The sequence below is a fragment of the Astyanax mexicanus genome, chromosome 13, assembly GCF_023375975.1.
Source record: "Astyanax mexicanus isolate ESR-SI-001 chromosome 13, AstMex3_surface, whole genome shotgun sequence".
In the NCBI taxonomy this organism is placed as follows: Eukaryota; Metazoa; Chordata; class Actinopteri; order Characiformes; family Acestrorhamphidae; genus Astyanax; species Astyanax mexicanus.
The window spans coordinates 2,792,820-2,819,357 of record NC_064420.1 but is presented as its reverse complement, the minus strand read 5'-3'; the positions used below and the strand labels follow the sequence as shown (position 1 = coordinate 2,819,357).

At 40.4% G+C, this 26,538-nt stretch overlaps 1 protein-coding gene and 1 long non-coding RNA gene across 6 annotated transcripts in view; both read right to left on the bottom strand.

Moving 5' to 3' along the window:
- Positions 1–26,538, bottom strand: part of lrp1ab (low density lipoprotein receptor-related protein 1Ab) — a 175,206-nt gene that overhangs the window by 47,331 nt on the left and 101,337 nt on the right. For all 5 annotated transcript variants that reach the window (XM_049462890.1, XM_049462893.1, XM_049462891.1 and 2 more), the window contains exons 21-41: positions 25,201–25,383; positions 24,435–24,632; positions 23,258–23,503; positions 21,071–21,268; positions 14,987–15,191; positions 14,592–14,756; positions 13,893–14,137; positions 12,362–12,493; positions 11,235–11,462; positions 9,864–10,038; positions 8,630–8,724; positions 8,381–8,530; positions 8,067–8,207; positions 7,831–7,956; positions 6,944–7,075; positions 6,645–6,779; positions 6,306–6,435; positions 5,365–5,491; positions 4,643–4,794; positions 4,420–4,544; positions 3,036–3,410 (exon numbers count right to left, since the gene is read on the bottom strand). In XM_049462890.1, the coding sequence (XP_049318847.1) occupies positions 3,036–3,410; positions 4,420–4,544; positions 4,643–4,794; positions 5,365–5,491; positions 6,306–6,435; positions 6,645–6,779; positions 6,944–7,075; positions 7,831–7,956; positions 8,067–8,207; positions 8,381–8,530; positions 8,630–8,724; positions 9,864–10,038; positions 11,235–11,462; positions 12,362–12,493; positions 13,893–14,137; positions 14,592–14,756; positions 14,987–15,191; positions 21,071–21,268; positions 23,258–23,503; positions 24,435–24,632; positions 25,201–25,383 (3,663 nt within the window). The remainder of the gene's footprint in view (positions 1–3,035; positions 3,411–4,419; positions 4,545–4,642; positions 4,795–5,364; positions 5,492–6,305; positions 6,436–6,644; positions 6,780–6,943; positions 7,076–7,830; positions 7,957–8,066; positions 8,208–8,380; positions 8,531–8,629; positions 8,725–9,863; positions 10,039–11,234; positions 11,463–12,361; positions 12,494–13,892; positions 14,138–14,591; positions 14,757–14,986; positions 15,192–21,070; positions 21,269–23,257; positions 23,504–24,434; positions 24,633–25,200; positions 25,384–26,538) is intronic.
- Positions 17–1,962, bottom strand: LOC125780562 (uncharacterized). The gene is made up of 2 exons (XR_007423794.1): positions 1,892–1,962; positions 17–1,479 (listed from the first exon to the last, which is right to left on the bottom strand). It is a non-coding gene; the product is annotated as an uncharacterized LOC125780562 (long non-coding RNA).

Below are 26,538 nucleotides of genomic sequence, written 5' to 3'. Positions count from 1 at the left end.
AAAAAAAGTTTAACAAAAAAAAAACTATTAATTGTTCAGCTCTAGATTCAATAGATAAGAATGTATTGCGATACTGTATTTAGGGAGATATAATGCAAAAATTTAAATGCAATAAAATATTACCAAAATAAAACATTATATTTATAAAATCTGAGTAAAAAAAGCTTTTACCCTTTATCCAATCAGATCAGTGGGGTCTAACGACAGTGTGCAACACTTCAATCTAATGGGCGGGGTTAAAAAAAAATTGCATATAAATTAAAAGTAAAAAAAATGTAGCATTGCAAAACAAAACATTACGATATGTTTTTTTTTTTGCATATATATTGCAATATTTCAATATTTTCTTATATCCTTGTTGAGAAAGTAGATCTCCCATGCCAACTATCACATAAGATCTTCTTTTTGTCTGCAGTTTTCTTTGCATTTATGCAGAACACATGATATATGTATATCTATTTAGTTTACAGTAGAAGAGGTCTACAGTCCTTCAGGACCTTGTGGGACAGAATTTTGTGGCGTGGGACAAATGCTGTCAATTTTGAGCAGGAGTTGGTGGAAGAGTTTTTAAAACCTGAGTCTCATGCAGACCTTTACTTCAAACTACTATAAAAGTTGCGTAACTTTTAATTAAAGCTTTCTGGTGTTTATGCTGCATCCACAGACGCACCTACAGTGTTTTATTGCTCTGTAATTTAGGATTAAACCGTTTAAAGCTGTGGAAAGATTGCGGGTAACTCTCATGCCGCAGCCGCGTGACAGAGACGTCTCAGCCCTGTGATAGTGTGAATGTGTGTTCAGTTTATTGCATCTGACTGATGAGGACAGTCAACATTAGCAGCCATTTAAAGGGCACACAGTACAAGATGACATTCGATAATGTGATGTGTGTGTTATCAAGCTCAAATATGCTCAATTACCAAAGAACACATTATGACTACAGGCTTACATTTCCTCCAGAAACATTCACACACAATTCAGACTGTTCTCATACAGTGCATCAAACTCCCGAAGTCAGAGCTCTTCAAAGAGCTCTTACTCTCCTAACACCTCTAACTAACTACCTTCTACTACCAGATCAGGAGAATCTCTCACTATCTTTAATAATAAACTCCTGAAGACAGAGCTCTTCAAAGAACACTTACTCTCCTAACACCTCTAACAAACTACCTTCTACTACCAGATCAGGAGAATCTCTCGCTATCTTTAATAAACTCCTGAAGACAGAGCTCTTCAACGAGAACCTACTCTCCTAACACCTCTAACTAACTACCTTCTACTACCAGATCAGGAGAATCTCTCACTATCTTTAATAAACTCCTGAAGACAGAGCTCTTCAAAGAGCACTTACTCTCCTAACACCTCTAACTAACTACCTTCCACTACCAGATCAGGAGAATCTCTCACTATCTTTAATAAACTCCTGAAGACAGAGCTCTTCAAAGAGCACTTACTCTCCTAACACCTCTAACTAACTACCTTCCACTACCAGATCAGGAGAATCTCTCACTATCTTTAATAAACTCCTGAAGACAGAGCTCTTCAAAGAACACTTACTCTCCTAACACCTCTAACTAACTACCTTCTACTACCAGATCAGGAGAATCTCACACTATCTTTAATAAACTCCTGAAGACTGAGCTCTTCAAAGAGCTCTTACTCTCCTAACACCTCTAACTAACTACCTTCTACTACCAGATCAGGAGAATCTCTCACTATCTTTAATAAACTCCTGAAGACAGAGCTCTTCAAAGAACACTTACTCTCCTAACACCTCTAACTAACTACCTTCTACTACCAGATCAGGAGCGTCCCTCACTATCTTTAATAAACTCCTGAAGACAGAGCTCTTCAAAGAGCTCTTACTCTCCTAACACCTCTAACTAACTACCTTCTACTACCAGATCAGGAGAATCTCTCACTATCTTTAAGAAACTCCTGAAGACAGAGCTCTTCAAAGAGCACTTACTCTCCTAACACCTCTAACTAACTACCTTCTACTACCAGATCAGGAGAATCTCTCACTATCTTTAAGAAACTCCTGAAGACAGAGCTCTTCAAAGAGCACTTACTCTCCTAACACCTCTAACTAACTAACTTCTAACCTAATTTCCTTCTTCCCCTTCTTCACTCCTCTATCCCACTATTCCCCTTTTACCTTCTTTAGGCCCTGTCTAAATATGTTTTTGCCTGGAACTTCTATGTCCTCTATTGCTACTGTACATCATTATTTGTAAGTCGCATTGAATAAAAGCATCTACCAAATACAATGTACTGTAATGTAATGTAATGTAATGACTCATTTAGGAGGATATTTTCATTCATAGGAAAGATGTGCTAAGGAAATCACAATGTCATTTTCTAAGCCAATAGTTTTTAATCTGAACCTTGTGCACCTCAGGCAACCCACATTCTTCTGATCCAGTATCTGAGCTCCAACATGTCTGCACCAGATAGTCGATATTTGATTGCTTGCTTTAGGGTGAGCTGAAAACAAACTCAGGGGATTCCCAAGGATGGGAAAAACTGCCCTAAAGCCCTATCCGGATGGGATTATTTTCTCAGGGGGACGTTTGTAAAAATATTTCACACTTCTACACGGTGATAAACCTCCCAAACTTGGACTGCAAAAAAAAAACAAAAAAAAAAACAGAACGACCAGTGAGTTTATTTCTCGGTCACATGACCAGGCGTTCAGTAGCTCCTCCATTTCCACTCGCTAATGTGTTTTTTGTAACTTGGATCTCCGTGGAAACGCTCGCCCAAAGTGTACAGTAATTACGGTGCAAGGCAGTAGACAAATAGCTATTTTATTAAACGTGAGGAGACGAAACTCAGAGATGTGAATCTGGACGGGACTAAAATTACCGGAGGACCACGGCGTTCAGAGAAAAACAGCAGATAATTCAGCCTGTAATGTTTTTTTCAGATAACGTCTAATAAAAACAAGTACATGGTCGTCCCGGACAGGAATAAAATCACAGAGGATAAAAAAACAAAACAAAAGAAAAGCAATGATAAAACGGCGCACTTACTCTCGACGATGGTCCTGCGTCCCGATCCGTCGTCGTTGATTTGCTGGATGTTGCCGAAGTGAATGTCGCTATAGAAGATCCGGTTGGCTCCTTTGCCTCCTCCCCCCCTGTGGTCGAAGGTGAGGGCGATGACGTTCTTCATGTGATCCGGGTCCTCGAAGGGTTTTATAGGAGCGTTGAGGTTGGTTTCGTCCGACAGGTGGATGCTCTTCAGGATGGTGCGTTCAGAGTAAAGCAGGTAGCCCTCGTAGTCCCGGCAGGTGCGTCCGTCGTCGGCTAGCATGCCGTGAGCGCAGGCGCAGGTACGCGCACCATTACCCCGGTACAGACACAGCTGCTCACAGCCACCGTTATTATCCTTACAGACGTTCGTACCTAAAAGGCAGAGCATCGATTAAAGTCACAAATCAAAGAGGAGACAAGATAAGATTACAACCTATCGTATTTTTCGCACTATAAGTCACATTTAAAAATCCTTTAATTTTCCAAAAACATGTATCCATTTTACCAGTCAGGTATTAAGAAGCTGTAAAGTCACTTTGCTGAAGTACAGCGTCAGTTCTCCAGCTTGTGACTCATGACTGGAGCAGAATTTAGTATTAGCTGCTAACTGTGCTAAGCGCTAACTCTTTTGCCGTTTAGAGGTGAATTTTATCAACCTGTAGCCTGCTGCTAACCCAGGCTAGCACTACTGGAGCAGCATTAGCATTACCCCTTAACAACAAAGCTTACTCCGAATTGAGTATATATATATATATATATTTATATTTATATATTATATATATATATATTTTATATTTTGCTATATAAACCAGCAAACTGCCCACTGTTTATTCAAAATATGCCAAAAAAAAGGGAAAAACATAGGTGCTCGAAAATCACCTTGAAAAATTACGTTAATACTTAATAAATTACACCTTTTTTTCACTTTTAGGCATCTTTTCATTTTTGGGATAAAGAGAGAGATAAAGAGAGAGAGATGGGCAGGTTTGGTGATTGTTCTCTATGGGACATAGCTGTAGTGGTGTAAAAAAAAGTCACTAGAAGTGTATTGAGTTGCTTTTATGGAAACAACTTGCTTGATGTTATGCATGTTATGAATTTAAGTAAAATTTACCTTGTTTTTAAGTGTCTCAGCTGTTTTGTGTGATTGGTATTCACTCAAAACGTGAGGAACTCTACTGTCTTAGCTTCTTTTTGGAACACTATGTGGAAAATGTTCATATTTATGTTTAAATTGATGTTCAAAATTCTTAATTTAGTTGCTTACTCAGTAATTCTGTGCAATTGTTGCACAATTAACTTGTGTATTATAATTTTATTTTTATATTCTAGATATTTTTTCTACAGTATACTGTATTTTTATATTGCTAGGTGTACCTACCTTGCTGTCTTGCTCTGTTGAAGACTTTGATGTCCTTAAGCTGAACACCGATGCCCGTCCTCAGATACACCATATCAGTGGCATTGTTCTTATTGCCTCTCTTGATGGAGCCATTAGCATGAGTTCTGCAAAAACACAACACAGGAGATAAACACTCTCCTCAGACTATGTGCAGGACATGTGTAAGAGTTTAAATAACTGTACAGAGTGTAGGAGAGCTCACCTGTCGCTCCAGTAGATGTAGTTTTCAAACACGGACACGGCAAACATGTCCATGTTATGAACAGCCAGAACCAACTCGCGGTTTCCTCCCGTCTCCAGATTAATACGCTCAATTTTATCTGTACGAGCATCACACCAGTACAGCAGACCCTCCTGAAGAAAATAAAAACACACAGGCATCAACAGACACACGATTAATGGAAAATTAAACCTTCTTACATTAAAGATAAGATAGATATTAGTGCATCTCTAAAAAATTGAATATCATTAAAAAGTTGCTTTTTTTAAATTAATTTCATTAATTCAGTTGAAAATATATATATATATGTATTACACACAGAGTGATCTATTTTAAACTTTTATTTCTATCTTTTATTTAATAATGTTTATGGCTTACAGCCAATGAAAGCCTATAAATCAGTGTCTCAAAATTTTTTAATATATATTATATAAGAAATCCACGCAGTGTTTTCCTGTGGAGATGCAGATTTCATTTTCCAGCAGGACTTGGCACACTGCCCACACTGCCAACAGTACCAATTGGTCTATAGAATAAAATATTCTAATTTTCTGAGACACTGATTTTTGGGTTTTTATTGGCTGTAAGCTTCAGAATCATCAACAATAAAATAAATAAATGCTAAAATACGCAAACTAAATAATCGCACATAAGCTGTATATTGCAATACACTTTTAATATATTAAACGTGGTTCTGTACCAACCTCGTAGTCAATGGAGACGCCGTTGGGCCAGCTAATGCTAACGTTCACCAGCACTATTCTTTCAGAACCATCAAGCCGAGATCTCTCAATCCGTGGGTACTGTCCCCACTCTGTCCAGAACAGGTACCTGAGAAGTGCAAACACACAGAGTTTAAAAAAAGAGAGTCACACACACACACACACAGTCTAATTTTAGATTTTCTAGAATAAAGTTCCTATATTTAGTATTTATTAAGTTCTCTTGTAGTTCATATATGGATTTTTAATTGTGCTGTTAAGCATTCAATAGTGTTTTCTGAAATAAATTACCTGTATTTTACGCACTATAAGACGCACTTAAAATCCTTAAAATATAAAATACTTAAAATATTCCTAAAAATCATCAGTTTTAGTCAGGTTTTAAGGAGAAGTAAAGCCACTCCACTGAAGTACAGCATTATACAGGAGTTTCACTGAAGTTTCTTCAGCACCGAGACTGGAGCAGCATTAGCATTAGCCGCTAACCGCTACTTCCCTGTTCAAAGGTGAGTATTATCGCCCTGTAGCCTGCTGCTAACCCTGGCTAGCACTGCTGGAGCAGCATTAGCATTCGTTGCAATTTTTTTTTTTCATTATTTGCTAATTAGTTGCTTTTTTATTACAGTTTTGTTACTTAGCTTAGCTTAGCTTTACTCAACTTATTTAGCTATAGCACCATCACCAGCCCCTAGTGGTGAATTAGAAGTTTATTATTGTGTCTCTTAGAATTTGATTTATAATCCAGTGCATCTTATGTATGAAATTTGACATTTATTGATAGTGTTCCTTATAATACGGTGCCCCTTATAGTGCAAAATATATGGTATTTGCTGATTTTTGATATCAGAATTATGTTCTGTCCTCTGTGCAGCTGTAACATTGTAAGTTTCCGTGGGATTAATAAAGAATTATCCTTTTCTTACCCTCTCTCTGGATGCACTGCGATGGCGCGGGGTTTATCCAAGCCGTGAGAGATGACCACATAGCGGAAGGAGCCGTTGAGCCTGGCCACCTCAATCATGTCGAAGCCCTGGTCTGTCCAATAGATGTTTCCTGTACACAAATATTAAAACAGACTGAGCGTAAAGGGTAGCTGAATTCCCTGATTTTTGCTGACTCTACCCTCTGGGTGATGTATGGGTTTAGGGGCGGGGCATAACAGTTTCAAAACATGTTAAGGTATTTTTATTACTCCAGAGGAACACATTTTGAGTTTAAGTGTCCACCTCTGTGTTTAACAGGCAGCCTCTGCTCTCACTAACCTGCGATCCAGTCGACAGCAATGCCCTCCACACGCCCAATACCGTTAGTAACCACGTCCTCCCTCCAGGTTTGGTCTCTCTTGGCTCGGCTGATGGTGCTCAGACCCATGTCCACCCAGTAGATGGTGTCGTTGTCTGTAGATCACAGAGCAGCAAAGAGAAGCTTCAGACTCTGAAAACTCCCAACATCTAAGATCACTCAATTTTACATAACATTGAGTTTAATCAACTTTAATCAACATTCATTTTAAATCTGATCAGTGCACAGATATATGGAGAACATACAAACAAACACTCACCAGCATGGAAATCAATGCCCACCGCCAGAGAGGTGCCCGACACCGGCACGAGAGCATCAGATTTATCAGCAGGATCCAGAGGGATGCCACGGATTCCCTCATGCACTGAATACAGCAGGAACGAGCCCATACCTGTGTATAAACACACACACACACACACACACACACACACACACACACAAAAAAACTGAATGATTTAGCCAACAGGACACCAGAGTCAAACACACATAGTCAAATAAGTGAGTCAGTGACTTGAGTGACCAACCGAGAGACTGACTGACTGAATGGATGGATGAGTGACTGACTGACCAACCGAGTGACTGAACAACCGAGTGACTGACTGACTGAATGAGTGAGTGAGTGACTGACTGACCAACTTAGTGACCGACTGACTGAATAAGTGAGTGAGTGACTGACTGACTGACCAACTTAGTGACCGACTGACTGACTGAATGACTGACTGACCAACCGAGTGTCTGACTGACTGATTGAGTGTCTGACTGACTGACCAACCGAGTGACTGACCAAATGAGGGACTGACCAAATGAGGGACTGACCAACTGAGTGAGTAACAGACTGAATGACTGACTGACCAACCGAGTGACTGACCAATTGAGGGACTGACCAAATAAAGGCCTGACCACTCGAGGGACTGACCGACTGAGTGAGTAACAGACTGAATGACTAATTCATCAACCGAGTGAGTGAGTGAATAACTGACCGACCAAGTGACTGAATGACCAACTGAGTGACCAAATGATGGACTGACTGACCGATCAACTGAGTGACTGACTGACTGAATGAATGAGTGACTGACCAACCAAATGAAAGACCAAATGAGCGACTAAGTGAGCAATCGACTGAGTGACTGTGTGTGCGTGTTGTACCCTCGCAGGACTGCTGGCCGCTCTTCAGGCTGTACCCTGCGGTGCACATGCAGGATCTGGTGGTGGGGGAGGTGGGCAGACACAGCTGAGAGCAGTCCCCGTTATTCTTAGTGCACAGATTCGTACCTGAAACAACAGGAAGCACACATTAATAATCAGTCAGGAAATAAATCAGTATTAGCACCAGAACAGGGGTTAAAAACGGTGATATGAAGATGAGAAACTGAGAATCTCACCTCTCTGCTGAACTGTCTCATTATAAACCTTCATATGCATTACAGGAGACGTGCTGTTCCTCAGAATCTTCCAGTTCCTGCCGTCCTTATCACAGGTGCCCACCTGATCTGTGCCCTGATTGGCCCACCACAGCTTGTCTCCTGCGCACATACAAAAAAAAAAAAAACATAATTCAGAAACTATCTACTGGTAAAGTAAATTTTATACCTAAAGAATCTTTGATTGTTTTGAAGACGCTGCGAGTTTTGAAGAATATGAGGTTTTTAAAGAATAACTTTATGTAAAAAAACCCAGCGTTTGGGGAGGTTCTCACCCATAACAGCCAGAGCCGTGGCCTTGGTCAGCTTGCCCTTCACCGCCTCGATGATCTCCAGCCCGGTGCCGTCCAGCATGCAGCGGTTTATGGTGCTGTTCCCTGAACTGATCCAGTACAGCCTCTCTTCATTGAAGTCAATGGAGAGTCCTGACAGAGTAACATATACAAATAAATCATCGTTCATCACACACACACACACACACACTACACTCCACCTGATCACACCTCACTGTGAGCTTTACTCACCCACAGGACTCTTCTGATTGGTGAAGAGTAAAGTACGGTTGGTGCCGTCTGTGTTAGCCATGCTGATATTATCACCATCAGTCCAGTAGAGCTTTCTGGAAAACAATAAAAAACACAAGGAGTTGGAAAATAATGCAAGTTAAAAAAAAAGTAAAGTAATAAATATATATATTTAAATATTTTTAAAAAACTATATTGAATTCTGCCGTGATTTGATCAGCCGTGGTTTTATTTTTTTTGGATAAAATCCAGGTTAGCACCCGAACATCCCTTTCAGACAGCTTCCTCTTACAGCGTCCACAGTTAATCCTGTTGGATGTGGTTGGTCCTTCTTGATGGTATGCTGACATTACCCTGGATAGTGTGGCTCTTGATACATCACAAAGACCTTTTCTTTTTTTTTTTACTTTTAAACACTTTATTATAACCAAGCTGTGGTGTAACGTATATCTATATATATATATATATATATATATATATAATTTTTTTTAACCATATATTTTTATATTTTATATTTTAACTACTTGTTTCATTGCTTTGGCAAAAGTTGTTAATTGCAATTAATTGCAATTCATGCCAATAAAGCTATTTTAAACTGAAAATTTAAATAGTGAGAGAGAGAGAGGAATAGAGAAACAGAAAGCAAGAGAAAGAGCCAGAGACAGAATGAGAGAGACAGAATGAGAGAGAGAGACAGAGAGAGACTCATGAGGCTCATGAACCGTTTTGCATCCAGAATCAGACATGGCTCAGCAGACTGGCCTCACATCAGTCGCACAGCGGCTGCTGCTTTTGGAGTCGAGGCCAAAGCGACTGTGGCTCTTCACCAGGGGGCACCACAGCTCTGACCTCAGAGACCACACTGAGCGTAACACGAGAACTCACCACTAAACTCCAGAGCAGCACAAACATCCCCTCTACTGTTTATCTAACTTTACAGCTCCTGCCTTCCTCTCTCTCTCTTTCTCTCTCTCTCCATCGTTCTTTAGGTCTCTCTCCTCCCCTCGCCCCCCACCATTCCCCAGATTCCCTCCTTCATTCCAGCTTTCTCTGAAAACCACAGAGGCATATGGTTCAGGCATCTGCTGCTTTTAAGTGCCATACCCAACAAAAAAAGGAGGGAAGTGAGGGAAAGTTAAAAGAATGAGATAACTACAGAAGGAGATAAAAGATAAAAGATGCGCGTGTGTGTGTGTGTGTGTGTGTGCGTGTGCGTGTGTGTGTACCCACTAACCCGAGCATAGGATGGACCACCAGACAGTGGGGTTTGTCCAGTCCGTGGATGACGGAGTTCTTAAAGGAGCCGTCCAGTCGAGCCACGTTGATCTGCTTCTTACTGGCATCATAACTGGTCCAGAACAGGTTCCTGGACACCCAGTCCACAGCCAGTCCCTGTGCGTTAGGGATATCTGTAACAGGAACACAGACGTTCACTAGATGTTAACTACTTTAGTCAGTTATATGGTAGCTGACGTTAGCAATTACAGCGAATGTTAGATGTTCGCTAATCTAGCTAGTATTAGATAGACTCTGGCTTTACATTATAAAGTTAGCATCTTTAGCTAGATATTAATGACATATGAACTACACTAGCTGATGTTAGTTGGATGTTATCTACATTAACTGATGTCAATGTACTTAATCTAGTGTTAGCTAGATGTTAGTTATTTTACATGATGTTAGCTTTTCTATCTAATGCTAGCTAGATACTATTAGCTCTAATTGATGTTAGCTAGACATTAGCTAGTCTAGCTGATGCTAGCTACTTAATCTATATTAGCTAGATGTAAGTAATTTTCACCTGATGTTAGCTTCTCTATCTAATGCTAGCTAGGTACTATTAGCGCCAACTAATGTTAGCTAGATGTTATCTACTGTAGCTGATGTTGGATAGCTGTTATCTACATTAGCTAATGCTAGCTACCAAATAAAGTGTTAGCTAGATGTTAGTTATTTTACATGATGTTAGTTTCTATATCTAATGCTAGCTAGATGTTATCTATCTGTTATCTACATTAACTAATGCTAGCTACTTAATAAAGTGTTAGCTAGATGTTAGTTATTTTACATGATGTTAGTTTCTATATCTAATGCTAGCTAGATACTATTAGCTCTAATTGATGTTAGCTAGACGTTAGCTACTCTAGTTGATGTTTGCTACTCTAGCTAATGCTAGCTACTTAATAAAGTGTTAGCTAGATGTTAGTTATTTTACCTGATGTTAGCTTCTATATCTAATGCTAGCTAAATAATATAGGCTCTAATTGATGTTAGATAGATGTTAGCTACTCTAACTGGTGCTAGTACATAATCTAGTGTTACCTAGACGTTAGTTATTTTACCTGATGCTAGCTTCTCTATCAAAACTAGCTAGATACTATAAGCTCTAATTGAGGTTAGCTAGATGTTAGCTACTCTAGTTGATGTTAGCTTCTCTATCTAAGGCTAGCTAAATAATATTGGCTCTAATTGATGTTAGCTAGATGTTAGCTATCTGTTATCTACATTAACTAATGTTAGTTATTTAATCTAATGTTAGCTAGATTTTAGTTATTTAATCACATTTTAAGGATTAATCAGATACAGATGCAGGTCAGACTCTTACCAGCAGAAACCACGGTCTCCACCCCCGTCCCGTTAATAAAAGCTCTTTTAATCATCTGAGTCCTCACATCAGACCAGTAAATACGCTGCTCCAGAGCGTCGTAATCCACCGCCGTCACATTATCAATAACCGGTACGGTGAAGGAGATGATGTAGTTGTAATACGGATTATCAATGTCCACACCTCTGATCTCTATCTGCCGAGCGTACAGCAGGAACTGACGGGACTCTGAGCGGAGGAACAGAGGAGAAACACCCTCAGAAATACAGCTACAACCATACTGAACTACAGATTTACAGCATTACAGCACGCTCTCGCACGCTCTCGCACGCTCTCGCACGCTCAGAATATGGATAAGAGAGATAGAAAGAGAGTGAGAAAAGGGAGGGGGAGAGAGATAATAATGAAAGATTGAGGGTAGACAGAGATATAAAAGCAAGAGATTGAGAGTATAGAGAGAGGAGTTGTGATTAGCGAGAGAAAAAAAGAGAAAGAGAGGGGGAGAGAGATAACAGTGAGAGATTTGGCATGGAGAGAAAGACAGATTGTGGGTAGCAAGAGAAAAAGAGAGAGTAAGAAAAAGAAAGAGAGGGAGAGAGATAAGAGTGAGGTATTGAGGGTAGAGAAACAGAGATTATGGATAGCGAGAGGAAGAGAGAGTGAGAAAAAAGAGGGGGAGAGATAAAAGTGAGAGATTAAGGGTAGAGAGACAGAAAGAGAGATTGTGGGTAGCGAGAGGAAAAGAGAAAGAGGGGGAGGGAGAGAGGGAGAGCACAAATGAGATAGATTGAGAGTAGAAAGAAAAAGAGAAATATTGAAGGAAGAGAGAGAAAGATTTTGTGAGAAAGAACAGAGCATGAGGAAATAGTGAGAGAGAGGGAGAAGTAAAGAGAGGAAGAGAGAGTGTGAGAGTGGAAATGAGGTAAATTGAAGGCAAAGAGAAAAGGAGAGTAGAGAGAGAGCGAGTGAGAGCGAGAGAAAGAGAGATCGAGGAAGGAGAGCAAGTGTTAGAGTAACAGAGAAAGATTAAGAGCAGAGAGTTAAAAATCAAGATAATGAAGAATTAAGGAGAGAGAAAGAGATAAAGAGCGAGAGAAGAGAGGAAGAAGAGGATGTGTATCAGGTACCGTAGCAGGTGTGATTGTCTGCCTGCAGCTTCATCAGGTGAGGGCAGGCGCAGGAGAAGGTCTGGTTGTAGTTGATGAGGCAGAGATGAGAACACGGACCCTTTCCTCCATTAGCAGCACACGGGTTCGGAGCTGAGGAGAGAAAAAGAGAGAGAGAGAAAGAGAGAGAGAGAGAGAAACACCAAAACGAGTGAGTGAATTTCAATGCAGACAAAAAAAGTGATGAGCCTGTAATAGATGTATTACATACAGAGTGATCTTTTTTAAGTGTCTTAGAAAATTTGAATATTATATAAGACCAATTGGTACTTTTGGCAGAGTGGGCAGTGTGCCAAGTCCTGCTGGAAAATGAAATCTCCATAAATAGTTGCTTTCAGCAGAGGGAAGCTGTAAGATATGAAGTGCTGTAAGATTTTGCGGGAAAACAAAACTGCACTGACTTTAGACTAAGACACAGTGGATCAACACCAGCAGATGATGGACATGTCTCTCTAAATCACTGATCATCAGTAAATTTTACATTTCATTTCATTTAAAGGAAATCAAGGGATCAGAGTCTGGAGGAAGAGTGGAAACACACACAGTCCAAACTGCTTCATGTATTTAATATTAATCTACCATGTAAAAATGTATTAAACAAAGAACCCTCTCCGCTTTTAGACTCTTTGGCCCGTTTTTCTGCGCTAGAAATGCGCACCCTCTCCGCTTTTAGACTCTTTGCCCCGTTTTTCTGCGCTAGAAATGCGCACCCTCTCCGCTTTTAGACTCTTTGCCCCGTTTTTCTGCGCTAGAAATGCGCACTCTCTCTGCTTTTAGACTCTTTGCCCCGTTTTTCTGCGCTAGAAATGCGCACTCTCTCTGCTTTTAGACTCTTTGCCCCGTTTTTCTGCGCTAAAAATGCACACCCTCTCCGCTTTTAGACTCTTTGCCCCGTTTTTCTGCGCTAGAAATGCGCACCCTCTCCGCTTTTAGACTCTTTGGCCCCGTTTCTGACACCTAGCGTTCAAACTTTGAATCTCACATTATAAAAACCTGCTTAACAACGGGCCAACTTTCATTCTATTTCTAAAATACCTCGCGGGCCGCTCCAAAAAAGGAAACGGGCCACAAATGGCCCGCGGGCCGTAGTTTGGACACCCCTGCACTAGACAGAACATCTTCACTCTATCCTCAGGTTTTTATCATGTCTCTCTGTATCTCTGACTCAGTTAAAGCCATGTTATGTCTCTCCAGATCTCATTCATGACTTTCCTCCAGATCCTATCTGAGTGAGGAAAATACCACAGACATGTTCTGAACAGGCTGGAGTCAGAAAGCAAAGGAAAGGTCATGTTTGCCTGGAGGGGAGAGGGGGAGAGTGCACGTGGGAGGGGATGGAAGCATGACTGCGTGTGTGTGTTAAAGACTGAATGTGCTGTACACAATACAGAGCTTCTCAACCATGATCCTGGAGATACTCTACCCTTCAGATTTTATTCTGCATTACAATTTAAACCTGGACGTCAGCTGCAGGGGGAGTGTGTGTACTGACCTTGAGGCTGTCTGGACGGGTGGTAGACCTGCAGGTCAAACGGCTGGGTGTTGGTTCTCTGCACCACAGTCACGTTGTGGCCGGTCCACTTGTTGGCCTTGGCCAGAGTGTTTGTGCGCCAGTCCGTCCAGTAAACTTCCCCTCCGTACATGGTGACGGCGAAGGGGTGAGACAGGTACTCGTGTCCTCGCAGAACTTCGATCAGGCCAGAACCGTCGTACGCAGCGGAGTAGATGGCGTCAGATCTGCAGATATCAAGTTATTTAACAAATGAGGCTTTTTTTTCACTATTGGGTTTGGTTAAACCAGACTTTGGACTTATTGGTTCAACTTTTTGGTCCATCTTTTATCAGTACATTTCTTTTTAAATGTTTAAATGCTCAGTGAGTATGTGACTGATTCATTCTGTTATTATATTTTTGTATCAGTTTTTTGGTACCACTTTAAAATAAGACTACCTTTATAAAGGGTTTATAAATGGTTAACAACTAGTTTATTAATGGTTACTTATTAGGTTGTAAATGCCTTAAAAACCATTAATAATTAGTTATAACACATACATAGAAAGGGCAACGGTATAGAAGGCTGTGGGTTCACTATTTGGCAAACAACAGGTTATTGTTGCCCTTTTTACGCATTTGTTATAACTGATTATTAATGACTTAAGGCATTTATGTGTGTGTGTGTGTGTGTGTATACCTGGCATCAATCCACAGAATCCGGCGCTCGAGGTAGTCGACGGTGAGGCCGTTGGGCCAGCCTCCGCTGCCCGTTTCCCTGTGAATGGTACGGCGTCCGACCCCACTCATGGAGGCGGCTTCTATTCTGGGGGAGCTGGCGTCCCAGTCCGTCCAGAACAAGATACTAGAAAATAAATTGTAGACAAATTAAAGACGTCTTCACTTAATACTACTATTGTTCGTGTTGTGGCTGCTATTTTCGCGAAAATCTAAATATTTCTTCAGAAGAAAAACGCGTTACACTCCACAAAGTCCTTACAATAAGCTTTTATAGATATCGTAGATTTCATAGATATTTTGAATAGTCGAAAAAGCATCAGATTTAGTACCAACATTTGGGGTGTTGTGTCTTACCCATCTCTAGGGTCCAGGGCGATGGCTCTCGGATGCTCCACCTCTCCAGCCAGCAGGGTGGTGCGCATGGTGCCGTCCAGTTTGGCCACCTCGATCTGGTCCAGGTTGCTCTCCACCCAGTAGATGTTTTCAGCAATCCAGTCCACAGCCAAGCCCTCTGGAGTAGCCAGACCATACTGGATAACCACTTCAAAACTGGTCAGAGCTGGAGAGATTGGTAAAGGCTTTGCATTAGCAACAAGCTAATTAGCTTAACAAAAGACATTAGAACATTACCGTACAGTTTTTGTTACTGGTAGATGAGCACTATAAGGGCTTGCACCGGATTATAAGGCGCACTATTATTATAAATATAAGGCGCACTGGATTATAAGATGCATTATGCGACAATAGTAAGGAACAGAGGTGTCGCCATGTTTTCCTTCAAATTCAGCAGGACTCACCGCTGGGTGGTGGTGGTGGGGAGGTAAATAAAGTAAAGCTAAGTTAAATAAACAAAACTGTAATTCATAAAAAAAGATTTTTATGTTAATCTACACAGTTTTCTCTCGTGAAAACATTTATTTAAACGTCTTCTTCTGCTAAAATCCACTTTTTCTTGTTCTTCGTATAATACTATAGGTCTTTGAGTTATATATAATGTTGCACATAAAACTCTTCCTCAGCATTCCTTGTCTGCAGTAGCTAGTAAAAGAAAATATTCAGAAAAACGATGGCCCCGCCCACCTGACACTGTCTCGTTAACTAAGGAGGAGCTAACAGCTCTGGTTACTCTGTTTACAGCTTCTGTTCACAGAGCTAAATAACGTTAGCTATCTTGTGTAAGTAACTACAGGTTTAAATCGGATCTCCGGTTGATTTTGGTTCGTGGCTCCCCTATATATATATAATGTACTAAATGTTGCAATGTAAAAATACAGACATCCCCGAACGTCAGAGACAACAGCAAGTCTTTTGAGGCTTTCCAGGTTTATCTGGACGCTTCCAGGAGAAAACAAACCGTCTCGTCTTCCACCGTGATGCTAACAAACGCAGGCTGACAAAAACAACTCCAGAACACCTTCTCCTGTCTTATACTATCTTTGTCTCACACAGAGGAGCTTTCTAAGTGTGCAGCACTGTGTCCACTCGTCCACACACACTGCAGTAATTACAGGCCTGAGCCTCAGAGCTGTGGGGCTGGAGACAGCCTGGCCTCTGCACTGAGAGGGAGAGAGAGAGAGAAAGAGAGAGAGAGAGAGAGAGAGATCCGGGCAAAAAGCTCTTTTGTTTGGCTGCTTTGTGACTCTGCTGGCAGCCTGGCCGGCTGTGGTTCCTCTCAGTTGTGAGGGGAAAGTGCAGGTATTTGAAATCAGAGTTGGAAACAGTATCTGTATCAGTCAGAGAGGGAGGCTGGGACTGGAACAGAGTGGGTAAAGTGGTTTAAGGACAGTCTCAGGTTGTTTTTTTACACTAGCGTTTTATTATTTTTATTCTTTTATTCTTTTAGCAGACCCAGGTGCGCTTTCTCTGCAGGTTCTGTAGGTTCTGTTTAAGTGTGAAAGCTGCTGTTGAGCCAGGGAGCAGTACAGAACACAGATATGTGGTCATAATGAAATGATCATAATGAAATCAGTGGTCTAAGGTCCACTTTTAGTGCAATCAGATGCATAAAGTGCCAGGTGTGGAAGCTATCCGCTCCCAGTGCTGCGTGTGCGGTTGCGTGATTGGCTCACTTTGTAAGCCGTTCCATTAGTATATCCTAATAAAGCCTCACTGTGATATGACTGTGATATGAAAGCTCAGCTTTGTGGAGTGAGTGTGGGTTCTGACAGCAACGATCGTCTTGTGCTGGTCTGCGTGGAGACCAGTATCCATCCCAGAATGATAACAGGAAATGGTATGGTTTGGAGAAGGTTCTGCACAATGAAATGAAAGAGCTGTTCCTTCCTACTACTAGTTGAATTTATCTCATTGAAATGTTTTTATTTAATTTTCCCACATCGTAAATTAATACTGAAGTCATCAAGATTTCACTCTTTTTTTTTTTTTTTCCTGGGGCGGTCCTGATGAGAGCCAGTTTCATCACAATGGTTTAGATAGAATTTGCGACTGTAGCTGAGGATACTTTTTCCGATTTTACTAAATAATAACTCCATTTACATTTACGCTCTTATCCAAAACGACCTACAAGATTATTTCTATTACAGAGTTGGGGACCAATGTAGTGTTAGGAGTCTTGCCCAAGGACTCTTATTGGTTTAGCGCAGCATAGTCACTTGGGGTGGTTGATATGGCCCTAAAATAATATTATTATCCACTGCGCCACACCAACCAAAATTCCATGTTGTTTAAGTGACTTTAGCATAGTGCTGGGCGATATAACGATATCGATTTGTTTCGCGATAATTTTTCCCTCGATGACGATGATAAGCCTGTGCAATAGAATTCGATAAACATTCATTTCCATTTCCGTCTAAGTGGCGCAGCAAACAACGAAAACACAACGTGTAATCAATCCAGAAGACGCTGGAGCAAATTAATAAATAGTTAAGAAAATTGTAATAGTTATTCTCATGCATGCAACAAAAAACCCTAAAGAATAGTGGAGTATGGCCCGACACACGCAAACAACCATAGTGTTTGTACTTTGGGAATAAACGGCCGCACTGTTCAGCACGTTTTAAATAAATTTTAAGTAAATTTTAAGCACTAAATGTAATTAATTCAATTTATATTAGGACCTCGGGGCAGGTGCTGCAAAAATGTGTATGTGGGGCGCGGATTAAAGGAAGAGGTTTTTTTGCGGAGCGGTAACAGGACAAAAACACCTTAAGAATGATGTCTAAATGACTTTCCTCTAATCTAATATAATTTAACATGGTTTAAGGATATAAAATAATTTCTAAACAAACGAACTTTTTAATATTGAGCTTATGGCCCAAGTGCAAAAACACAAAATCATTTATCATTTAGATTATCTGCCTGAACGCGAGCCCGAACCCGAGCTTGAACGCCAGCCTGACTCAGGCGCTGCATGAACTCGGGCCGGTCGAGAACACCGCTTTCCTCTCAGATTAGGCGGAAGAAAATGGTCTTTTTTTTAATGTAACAAATCACACTGTGATTTTTGTGATATTTCCCCAATTACAGCTCAGCTGCGCGTTTAAAGCTCAACGCATGAATTAATCGGTGCGCTGTGCGCCGCGCGTGCTCGCGGGGGATTTGACGCGTCTGTCAAGCAAGTTAATGGACCGTTTTGGGGGCAGAGATTAAGAAGTACAGCAGGTACATCTCAGATTTGTAGTTTAATGCTCTACTAAATTACTGGCTTTAAAACTGGCTCATGATATGGTCGGTTCTGGCTGGATTTTTTCCTGCCTACAGGCTGCATTTGACGGAAAGCAGCTCCTCAGTCAGACAACAGTGTCAGCATACAAATCGTGTGCGTTTCCTACAGGACAAACCATTTAAAAGTGCAGATAAACTCATTAAAAAATCACACAGTGTCTGTCTGGCTTAAAATACTTTTAATAAGGTACAGCTTTTAAATTAATAAATCAACATTCATTAAAAATCCGTGAGAAGTTCTGTATGCTAAATGACAAGCTAAGCTAATAAGCTAATAACATTTAATAATAACAGAAAAATAGATATGAATTTGGAAAATAACCAACTAAAGTGAGCTCAAAATACAATAATAAATATAATCTAACGAATTTCAAAATATAAATTAGAAATATTGAACTTCAATATTAAATTCAACTTCAACTACAAAAAACGCAAGGACCGATAGAACATAACGAACAGAAAAAAATAAATTTGAAATTGGAAAAAAAGTTCAAAATGCTAAAAGAAATAAAACCTAACGAATTTCAGAATATAAAATCTAAATATTGCACTGCAGCAGTACAAAAGCCTAAGTGCTTAAACAAACAAACCAAAAAACAGCCTATCACAAATCATTTTTTGAGCCCGACCCAGCTGAGGAAAAGGTGGGAAATCTTTTTTTTTCCGGCTGGGTCTTGGAAAACTTTGTGGTGAATTAAAGGGGCCGAGTTGCAATTTTTGTTTTACTTTAATCAGTTTTTAATCCGTCTTTTTAAAAACAAATATTCCAATATTGGCTGCCAATCAGTGCCCAATATTCTGAGCTCAAAAAACGCTATTCGGGCCAGCCCTACTAATCTAATATAATTTAACATGGTTTAAGAATATAAAATAATTTCTAAACAAACGAAATATTTAATATTGAGCTTATAGCCCAAGTTTTTTTTTCAGTCATGGAAAATTGGAAAAAATTGGAAAAAAGCCCGAGTTCATGCAGCGCCTGAGTCAGGCTGACGTTCAAGCTCGGGTTCTGGCTCGCGTTCATGATTAATTTGTTTTTTTTTAAAAACTAATATTGGAATATTCGCTACCAATTACTGCCAAATATCCGGAGCTCAAAAAATGCTATTCGGGCCAGCCCTAATAATTATGGAGATACAGAAAAAAATATTGTGATAAAACTTCCATCACTCCCTTATTCTCTCACTAATAAAAACAAACCTTTAAGTGTGACACAAAGTGATTTGATTTATATCGTGATACATATCGATATCGACTGATATGGAAAACTATATCGTGATAAGATTTTTTCCCATATCGCCCAGCTCTACTTTAGCATAAATCTATATGCAGAAAATGCAGAAAAGAATGTTTATTAATAGTAAAAACAATAAATTTATGGTGTTTCCAATCTTATCACTGGTACTATACATGGAGATTCAGAAAAAAGTTCTAATGTGTGAAAACAAACCAGCAATAATCAACTCTTCCCCCAAATGAGCAAGCTAGTGGTTTGAGCAAAGGCCTGTAAATGTTGTAATATTCTTTCATCAACATTAAGATTATCATCACACCACACAAACAAACACAGGCATGCACACAGTACACAACAGGAACAAGCCAGCTGAGGCTCTGCAGCCCAAAGAAAACCACTAATGATTCAGGTAACAGGCTGGAATGCTGGAGAGAAGAGTGCAGGATACCTACCCACTAAAAAAACCTCCCAAAATAAATAAATAAAAAACCATTAAAAGCAATCAAAAGCAATTCCGATCAGCCCAGAGCCTTCAGCTACATTATTAAACACTATTCTTCCTATGAGCTAATCTTCCACCTCCTCCACGAGCTATTATCCACTTCAGACTGTCAACCGCAACCAGCGTGACTGTTCAATAACGCCATCCATTCAGTTTCACAATCAATACTGCAATTATGGTTTTCACAGAGACGTGCAGGAGACAACTGCACTTAACCAGGTGTGACTAATACGAAGATACTTAGCATTTCTGAGTCGTTAATCAACCACGACTTATTACGTAAGTGCATTACAAACGCAAATGCTTTAGCCCTGTTTAAATATGATATGTATTAAACATTTTTAACGTTAAAGTAGCAGTCCGTATTATTATTTTGTTTCTAAACTGAAAGCTGAAGCGTTTCTGAGTGGAGAAGAATATGGATAAAATATTGTGTTTAAATATAATAGGGTGTCGGGTCACTTTTTGCGGGAGTTCTTCTTCTTCTGTCCACATCACGTGTCTTTACGCACTTATTTTACGTCACACGTACAGCCTCTAAAAGAGGATCCGGCTCAGTTTTACTGAATGTGAGCAGTTGGTGGAGCAACGGGGACTTCAGAAGAGGAAACTCAGAGTTCAGTAGCTCATTCACTCATAGAGAGACACACAGAGTGACTTCATTCCTTCATTTCTTTGGTTTTACTGTCTGTCTCTCTGTGTGTGTCTCTGTGTGTGTCTCTGTGTGTGTCTCTGTGTGTGTCTCTCTATTTCTCCGTCTCTCTCTCTCTCTCTCTCTCTGTCTCTCTCTCTCTCTGTCTCTCTCTAAACGAACATAGCCTGGAATCGGATTAATCTGCTCTAAAAGAAGACCGCATCAAACCCGCCCAGTTTAAAATGATTCTTCCGCATGCTCGGTGCAATTACCCATTCTCACCAGAGAGGGCACTAAATCCCCCAAATCCCATGTTTTTTACTTTTTTAAAACATAAAAGTACTGGTTTCAAAACTACTTAAAAGTATAAAATTGATCTCTTACCTCCATTTTCCGAAAGTTTCCCACGGTAGATCTTGTCCTCCACCACATCGGTCCAGTAGAGGGAGCTCTGGTTGAGGTGGAAGTCCAGGGCGATGGTGTTCCTGAGGCTGGGCACCAGAACGCTGAACTCTCCCTTATACAGGTCAATGCGGCGGATCTCGTGCCGGTTGGAGAAGATGATGAAGGGTTTGAATGGATCTGGATTAAAAAGAGAAGAAAGCAAACCAACAGTGAGTGACATTTGAACAGTGTACAGACATTTAAATCTAAATCTCTGTACCTATTTAGACCTAAAATTAAAACTGAACTAAAAATGCATTTTAAATATCATTACCTTAAAAAGGAAAAATACAGTTAATCATGATTAATCACAGCAAAATGTGCAATTGATTAGATATATAAAAAAAATATTTGACAGCCATAAAATTAACAAATAAAAATCATCTAACCAGTTTAATTTACTTTTTTTTGTAGGATTTTTTTAGGATTAAGGTATAATTTAAAATCTGATTAATGAAGTTATTTAAGAAAGGACATGATTATTTAAACTGAGAAAACTCCATTTTTACCTAAATTAAAGTATACAGCATAACCTAATATTTTTTCCCCACCAAAAATCAACACATTTCTCTTTTTATTCTTTTATTCATCAGAATTAAGACTTAAGAATTAAGATTTTCACAGCCAACAAACAGCCCAGGCAGTTTTCAGCATCAACCTCAGTAAATCCAGGAGCTGCTTCATCACACCGAGCCCCCAGCATTTACTCTTTCAGTATCAAACCCCTATAAATGCATATCAAATGAGCAGAAAAACACTAGCAACCAACCCTTTGATCTTATTATGGGTAAAAGAGAGAGAGAGAGAAGCCCTGTGCCAATTAATAAAACATGACCGTCACTTTCTAACCCCAACTTACTTTCCCTGTTGATGCAAAACTTTACTAAACCTGCCCCGATCTGCTGCAAATCCACAGTCTGAGAACCATTAAACTCTGAGAATGAGCTAATAAAAGTGGGATTAATGCAGCAGAGCAAGCCTTTCTTCCTCTCATTAAAACACACTAATATACAGGGAGTCTCACAAGCAAGGAAACGCCCTTATAAAGAGATCCAGTTTTAGACACGAGCTGCAGCTGAATCCTGCGTCATGCTTTTTAGTGTCTAAGAGTATTTTTACCGTCTGAACTAAACTTCATGTGAAACTCATATTATATATAGAAGTATTACACACAGACTGATCTATTTTAGGGGTTTATTTTTATATTTTATTGTTGATGATTATGAAGCTTACAGCCAATGAAAACCTAAAAATCACTGCATCAGAAAATTAGAATAGTATAAAAGACCAATTGGTACTTTTGGCAGTGTGGGCAGTGTGCCAAATCCTGCTGGAAAATGAAATCCACAACTCTATAAAAGTTGTTTTCAGCAGAGGGAAGAAGCATGAAGTGCTGTAAGATTTTGCAGGAAACACTGCACTTGACTCTCTCTCTCTTCCCCTCTTTCCCCATAGCTCCCTCACTCTATATCCATCTGTCTCTCTCCCTCCCTCCCTCCCTCCCTCTCCATCTGACTCTTTTTTTAATCTTTCTATTTCTTTCTAACTCTTTCTCTCTCCCTCTACATTTTTTAATCTTTCTCCATCTCTCCACCCTTCTCTGTTTCTATCTCTCTCTATCCCTGTCTCTCCATCTCAATCTCTCTCCATCTCCATCCTTCTGTCTTTCTCTCTCACTTCATCTCTTTATCTGCCTCTTTTTAAATCTTTCTATCTCTCTAGCTCTCCATGTCTATTTCTTTCTCTCTCCTTCCCTCTCACCCTTCTCTCTTTCTATCTCTCTCTATCTCTCTCTATCTCAGTCTCCCCATTGGTCTCCATCTCAATCTCTATTCATCTCCATCCCTTTGTCTTTCTCTCTCTCCATCTTTCTTTCTCTCTCCCTGCCTCCCTCCCTCTCCCATTCTCTCTTTCTATCTCTCTCTATCCCAGTCTTCCCATTGGTGTCTCTGTCTCCCTCTCTCCATCTCTCGCTCTCTCTCTCTCTCCATCTCCATTCTTCTCTCTTTCTCCATTTCTATCTCTCCCTCCTTCTATCTCTCTCTCTCCATTGCTCTTTATCTCTCTCCATGCATACATTTCCATATCTATCCCTTTTTTCTCTCTCTCCATCCCTCCCTCTCTCACCGGTGCTCTTGCAGCTCTCGTTGTCGGGCTCCAGGGCCCAGCCCTCGTAGCAGGCGCACTTGACGGTGGCTTTCTCCTGGATGCAGCGCTGGCTGCACTTGAGGTGTTTGGCGCAGAAGCTCTGGATCTGGCAGGTCTGGTTGTCAGATTTCAGCTCCATGCCCGGCGGGCAGGAGCACAGGATGCCCTCGCCCGGAGCGATGGAGCAGTTATGGCTGCAGCCTCCGTTCTCTACTGAGCACAGATCTGCAGGAGAGAGAATCAGAAGGTTGCATTGTCTTATATTAGATATACACCTCTAATTCGTCTTTCCTATCACTGTTAAAACTTAGTCTTAGTTCAATTTTAAAATGAGCTAAAGGTGCTGTTGCCATGTGGATCAGCCAGACCTCTTCCTATACCACCTTTTTTTCCCAATATACACTTTTTTTTTGTGTGTTTTTAGCTCATTTCTTTTCTATAAAGCTAGTAGCTTTACTGCTAACATTTGTCCCCAATCAGTTCACTGGATTTTTTCATTATTTCAGCTTATTCACTGGACCTGAATTTGTACAAACTGGGGGTGTTCTAAAACTTTTTACCAGTAGTATACTAGTGTATCTTAAAAAAATTGGATGTTTTTCCAAACTATTTTAAGCGTTTGACCAATGAAAACCCAAAAATCAGTGTCTCAGAAAATTAGGATTTTAAATAAGACCAAGTGGTACTTTTGGCAGTGTGAGCAGTGTGCCAAATCCTGCTGGAAAATGAAATCTGCATCTCTGTATCTGCAAGTTGTCAGTAGCAGAGGGAAGCATGAAGTGCTGTAAGAATTTCTGGGAAAACAAAACTGCACTGACTAGACTTTTAATATAAAATTTTATTTGAGACCCTGATTTTTGGGTTTTCATAAGCCATAATAAACAACAATAAAAGAAATAAACTTTTCAGTGATATTTAATTTTTTTAAGATGCACTAGATTATATATAGTATAATTATCATTGCTCCAAACTGATTAGAAGTTAAATCACAGATCCTCTGTCGAATTAAGTTGTCGTTTCTATAGAGCTACTAGAAAACCTCTGGAAGCAGGACGTGCTGAACTAAAAGAAAGAAAGCCTGAGTCCTGTTCTCTACAGGTCGTGCTGATTGAGAGAGGAGTGAGGGATGATTCACTACACGTGTGTGTTTTCTCACCGCAGAGCTTCTCGTCTGAGCCGTCGGGACAGTCGTCCTTGCCGTCGCAGAGCTTTTCAGCCGGCAGGCAGATGGAGCTGTTACTGGCGCACACGTGGTGCGAGAGCTTACACATCAGCGCCTCACAATTATCCTCATCAGAGTTATCCTCACAATCACTGTCCCCGTCACACACCCAGGCCTTACTGATGCACCGAGCTGCAGAGAGAGAGAGAGAGAGAGAGAGAAAGAGAGAGAGAGAATTAAGACCACTGACAAATCATAAGGACAACATGAGAGTGAACAAACTACAAAACTGAACAGTGAAAAAATGCACCGGTGTTTCTGTATAACCCTGCTTTAGTTCACTGGATGAGTGGTCTCTGAGGAAAGACAGGATTTTGGGCTCTTGCTCATGAATATTTAAACATGCAAACATATCGCCTCTGATTGGCTAACAGCACTGCAGCAGGGAACGCCTACATGCCTTCAAACCCCCACAGTCAATTTTATAGCTCTAAAACTCAAAGGACAAAATGTTTTCAGAGATACAGCCTTAGTTTTATATATATAGCTAGCACAGCAAGCGACGCTGAGATTCTGATGTTAAGAGACCCCCGTGGCTGAGCTTTCCTGTATATTTAAGTGTATATTTAAGGTTTCTGTAAAATGCAGAATCAACCGGAGATCCGATTTAAACCTATAGTTACTTACACAAGATAGCTCACATTAACTAGCTGGTAATCCTGTATTATAGACCCAGCATTACTGAACCATGCTGACCTACCCGAGTCTCTGCAGGTGAATTTGACGGCAGGGTCGCACATGTGTGTGACTCCCTCGCAGTGCTTCTCATCACTCAGGTCCATGCAGTCGGTGTCTCCATCACACCTCCAGCGCATCGGGATGCACAGACCATCCATCCGGCACTGAAATTCATCAGTGTGGCAGCCTCCGGGGGGACGAGTAGCTGCAGGGACACACCAGAGAGAGATCACTGTACATCACTTGCACATAATGGAGTGATACCTAAAAAATTTAATGTTTTATTTGTTATATTAACTTGAAGATTTTAAGTAAAGTATAGCCAATTATAATTTGTTCAACCAACATGACTTCTAAATACTCATTGAGAGTTAATGTCAAGTAATGATAGAAGTCTATGTCAGTAGCAGAATGCATGGTAACTTGTTCTTATAGCCTTCAACACTGATGCCATGTAAGTACCACTCTGTATTTTTCTGACTATATATATATATATATATGAGTGAGAGAGAGAGAGTGAGAGAGAAAGAGAGAGAGAAAGAGAGAGAGAAAGAGAGAGAGAAAGAGAGAGAGAGCTCTCAGTCAGAAACTTCACTCCTTCGTTTCTTTGGTTTTACTATGAGTGAATGGAAGAGCTACTGAGTTCTGAGTTTCCTCTTCTGAAGTCCCCAATGCTCCACCAGTCGCTCGAGTTTAATAAAACTGAGCCGGATTCTCTTTTAGAGGCTGTTTGTGTGACGTAAATAAGTACGTAAAGACGCGTGACGTGGCCAGAAGAAGAACTCCCGAGAAAAGCAACCCAACACCCCAGTTTTTTTTTAGAATGAATATACAGTATTAAATTTAGCAGGGATGGTGGTTTCAGCACACTGATACCAATAAACACAATATTTTATCCATATTCTTCTCCACTCAGAAATGCTTCTTCTTTCAGTTTTAATGTTATTCAAATGTTATTGATGCTGCTATACTATCATATTTACTTAAACCAAATTCTAAAACTGCACACTCTTATTAATCAGGCTTAATGAGGACAGCCTGGCAGCCACAGCCAGCGTAAGCTGTGGTCCTCACCAGACCGGCTGTCCAAAACAAACTTTCTCACGGACAGTGTGCCCGGCCTGGCATCATCACACTCCACAGCAGAAGCTGGTGCTCTTGGCAAAAGCCAGGCTTTGGCAGGGGCAGAACGAGCCGTGAGGAGCACAGAGGAGAGAGACTGATGATATCTAGGGACGTCGTAGTCCAGCGATAAATCGATATTAGACCTCATTAAAAAAGGCTTACTTTAGTGGAACGACATTCGATTAGAGACTCTGTCCAATTCCAAAAAAAACATTCCTCAACAACAGGTAGCTTA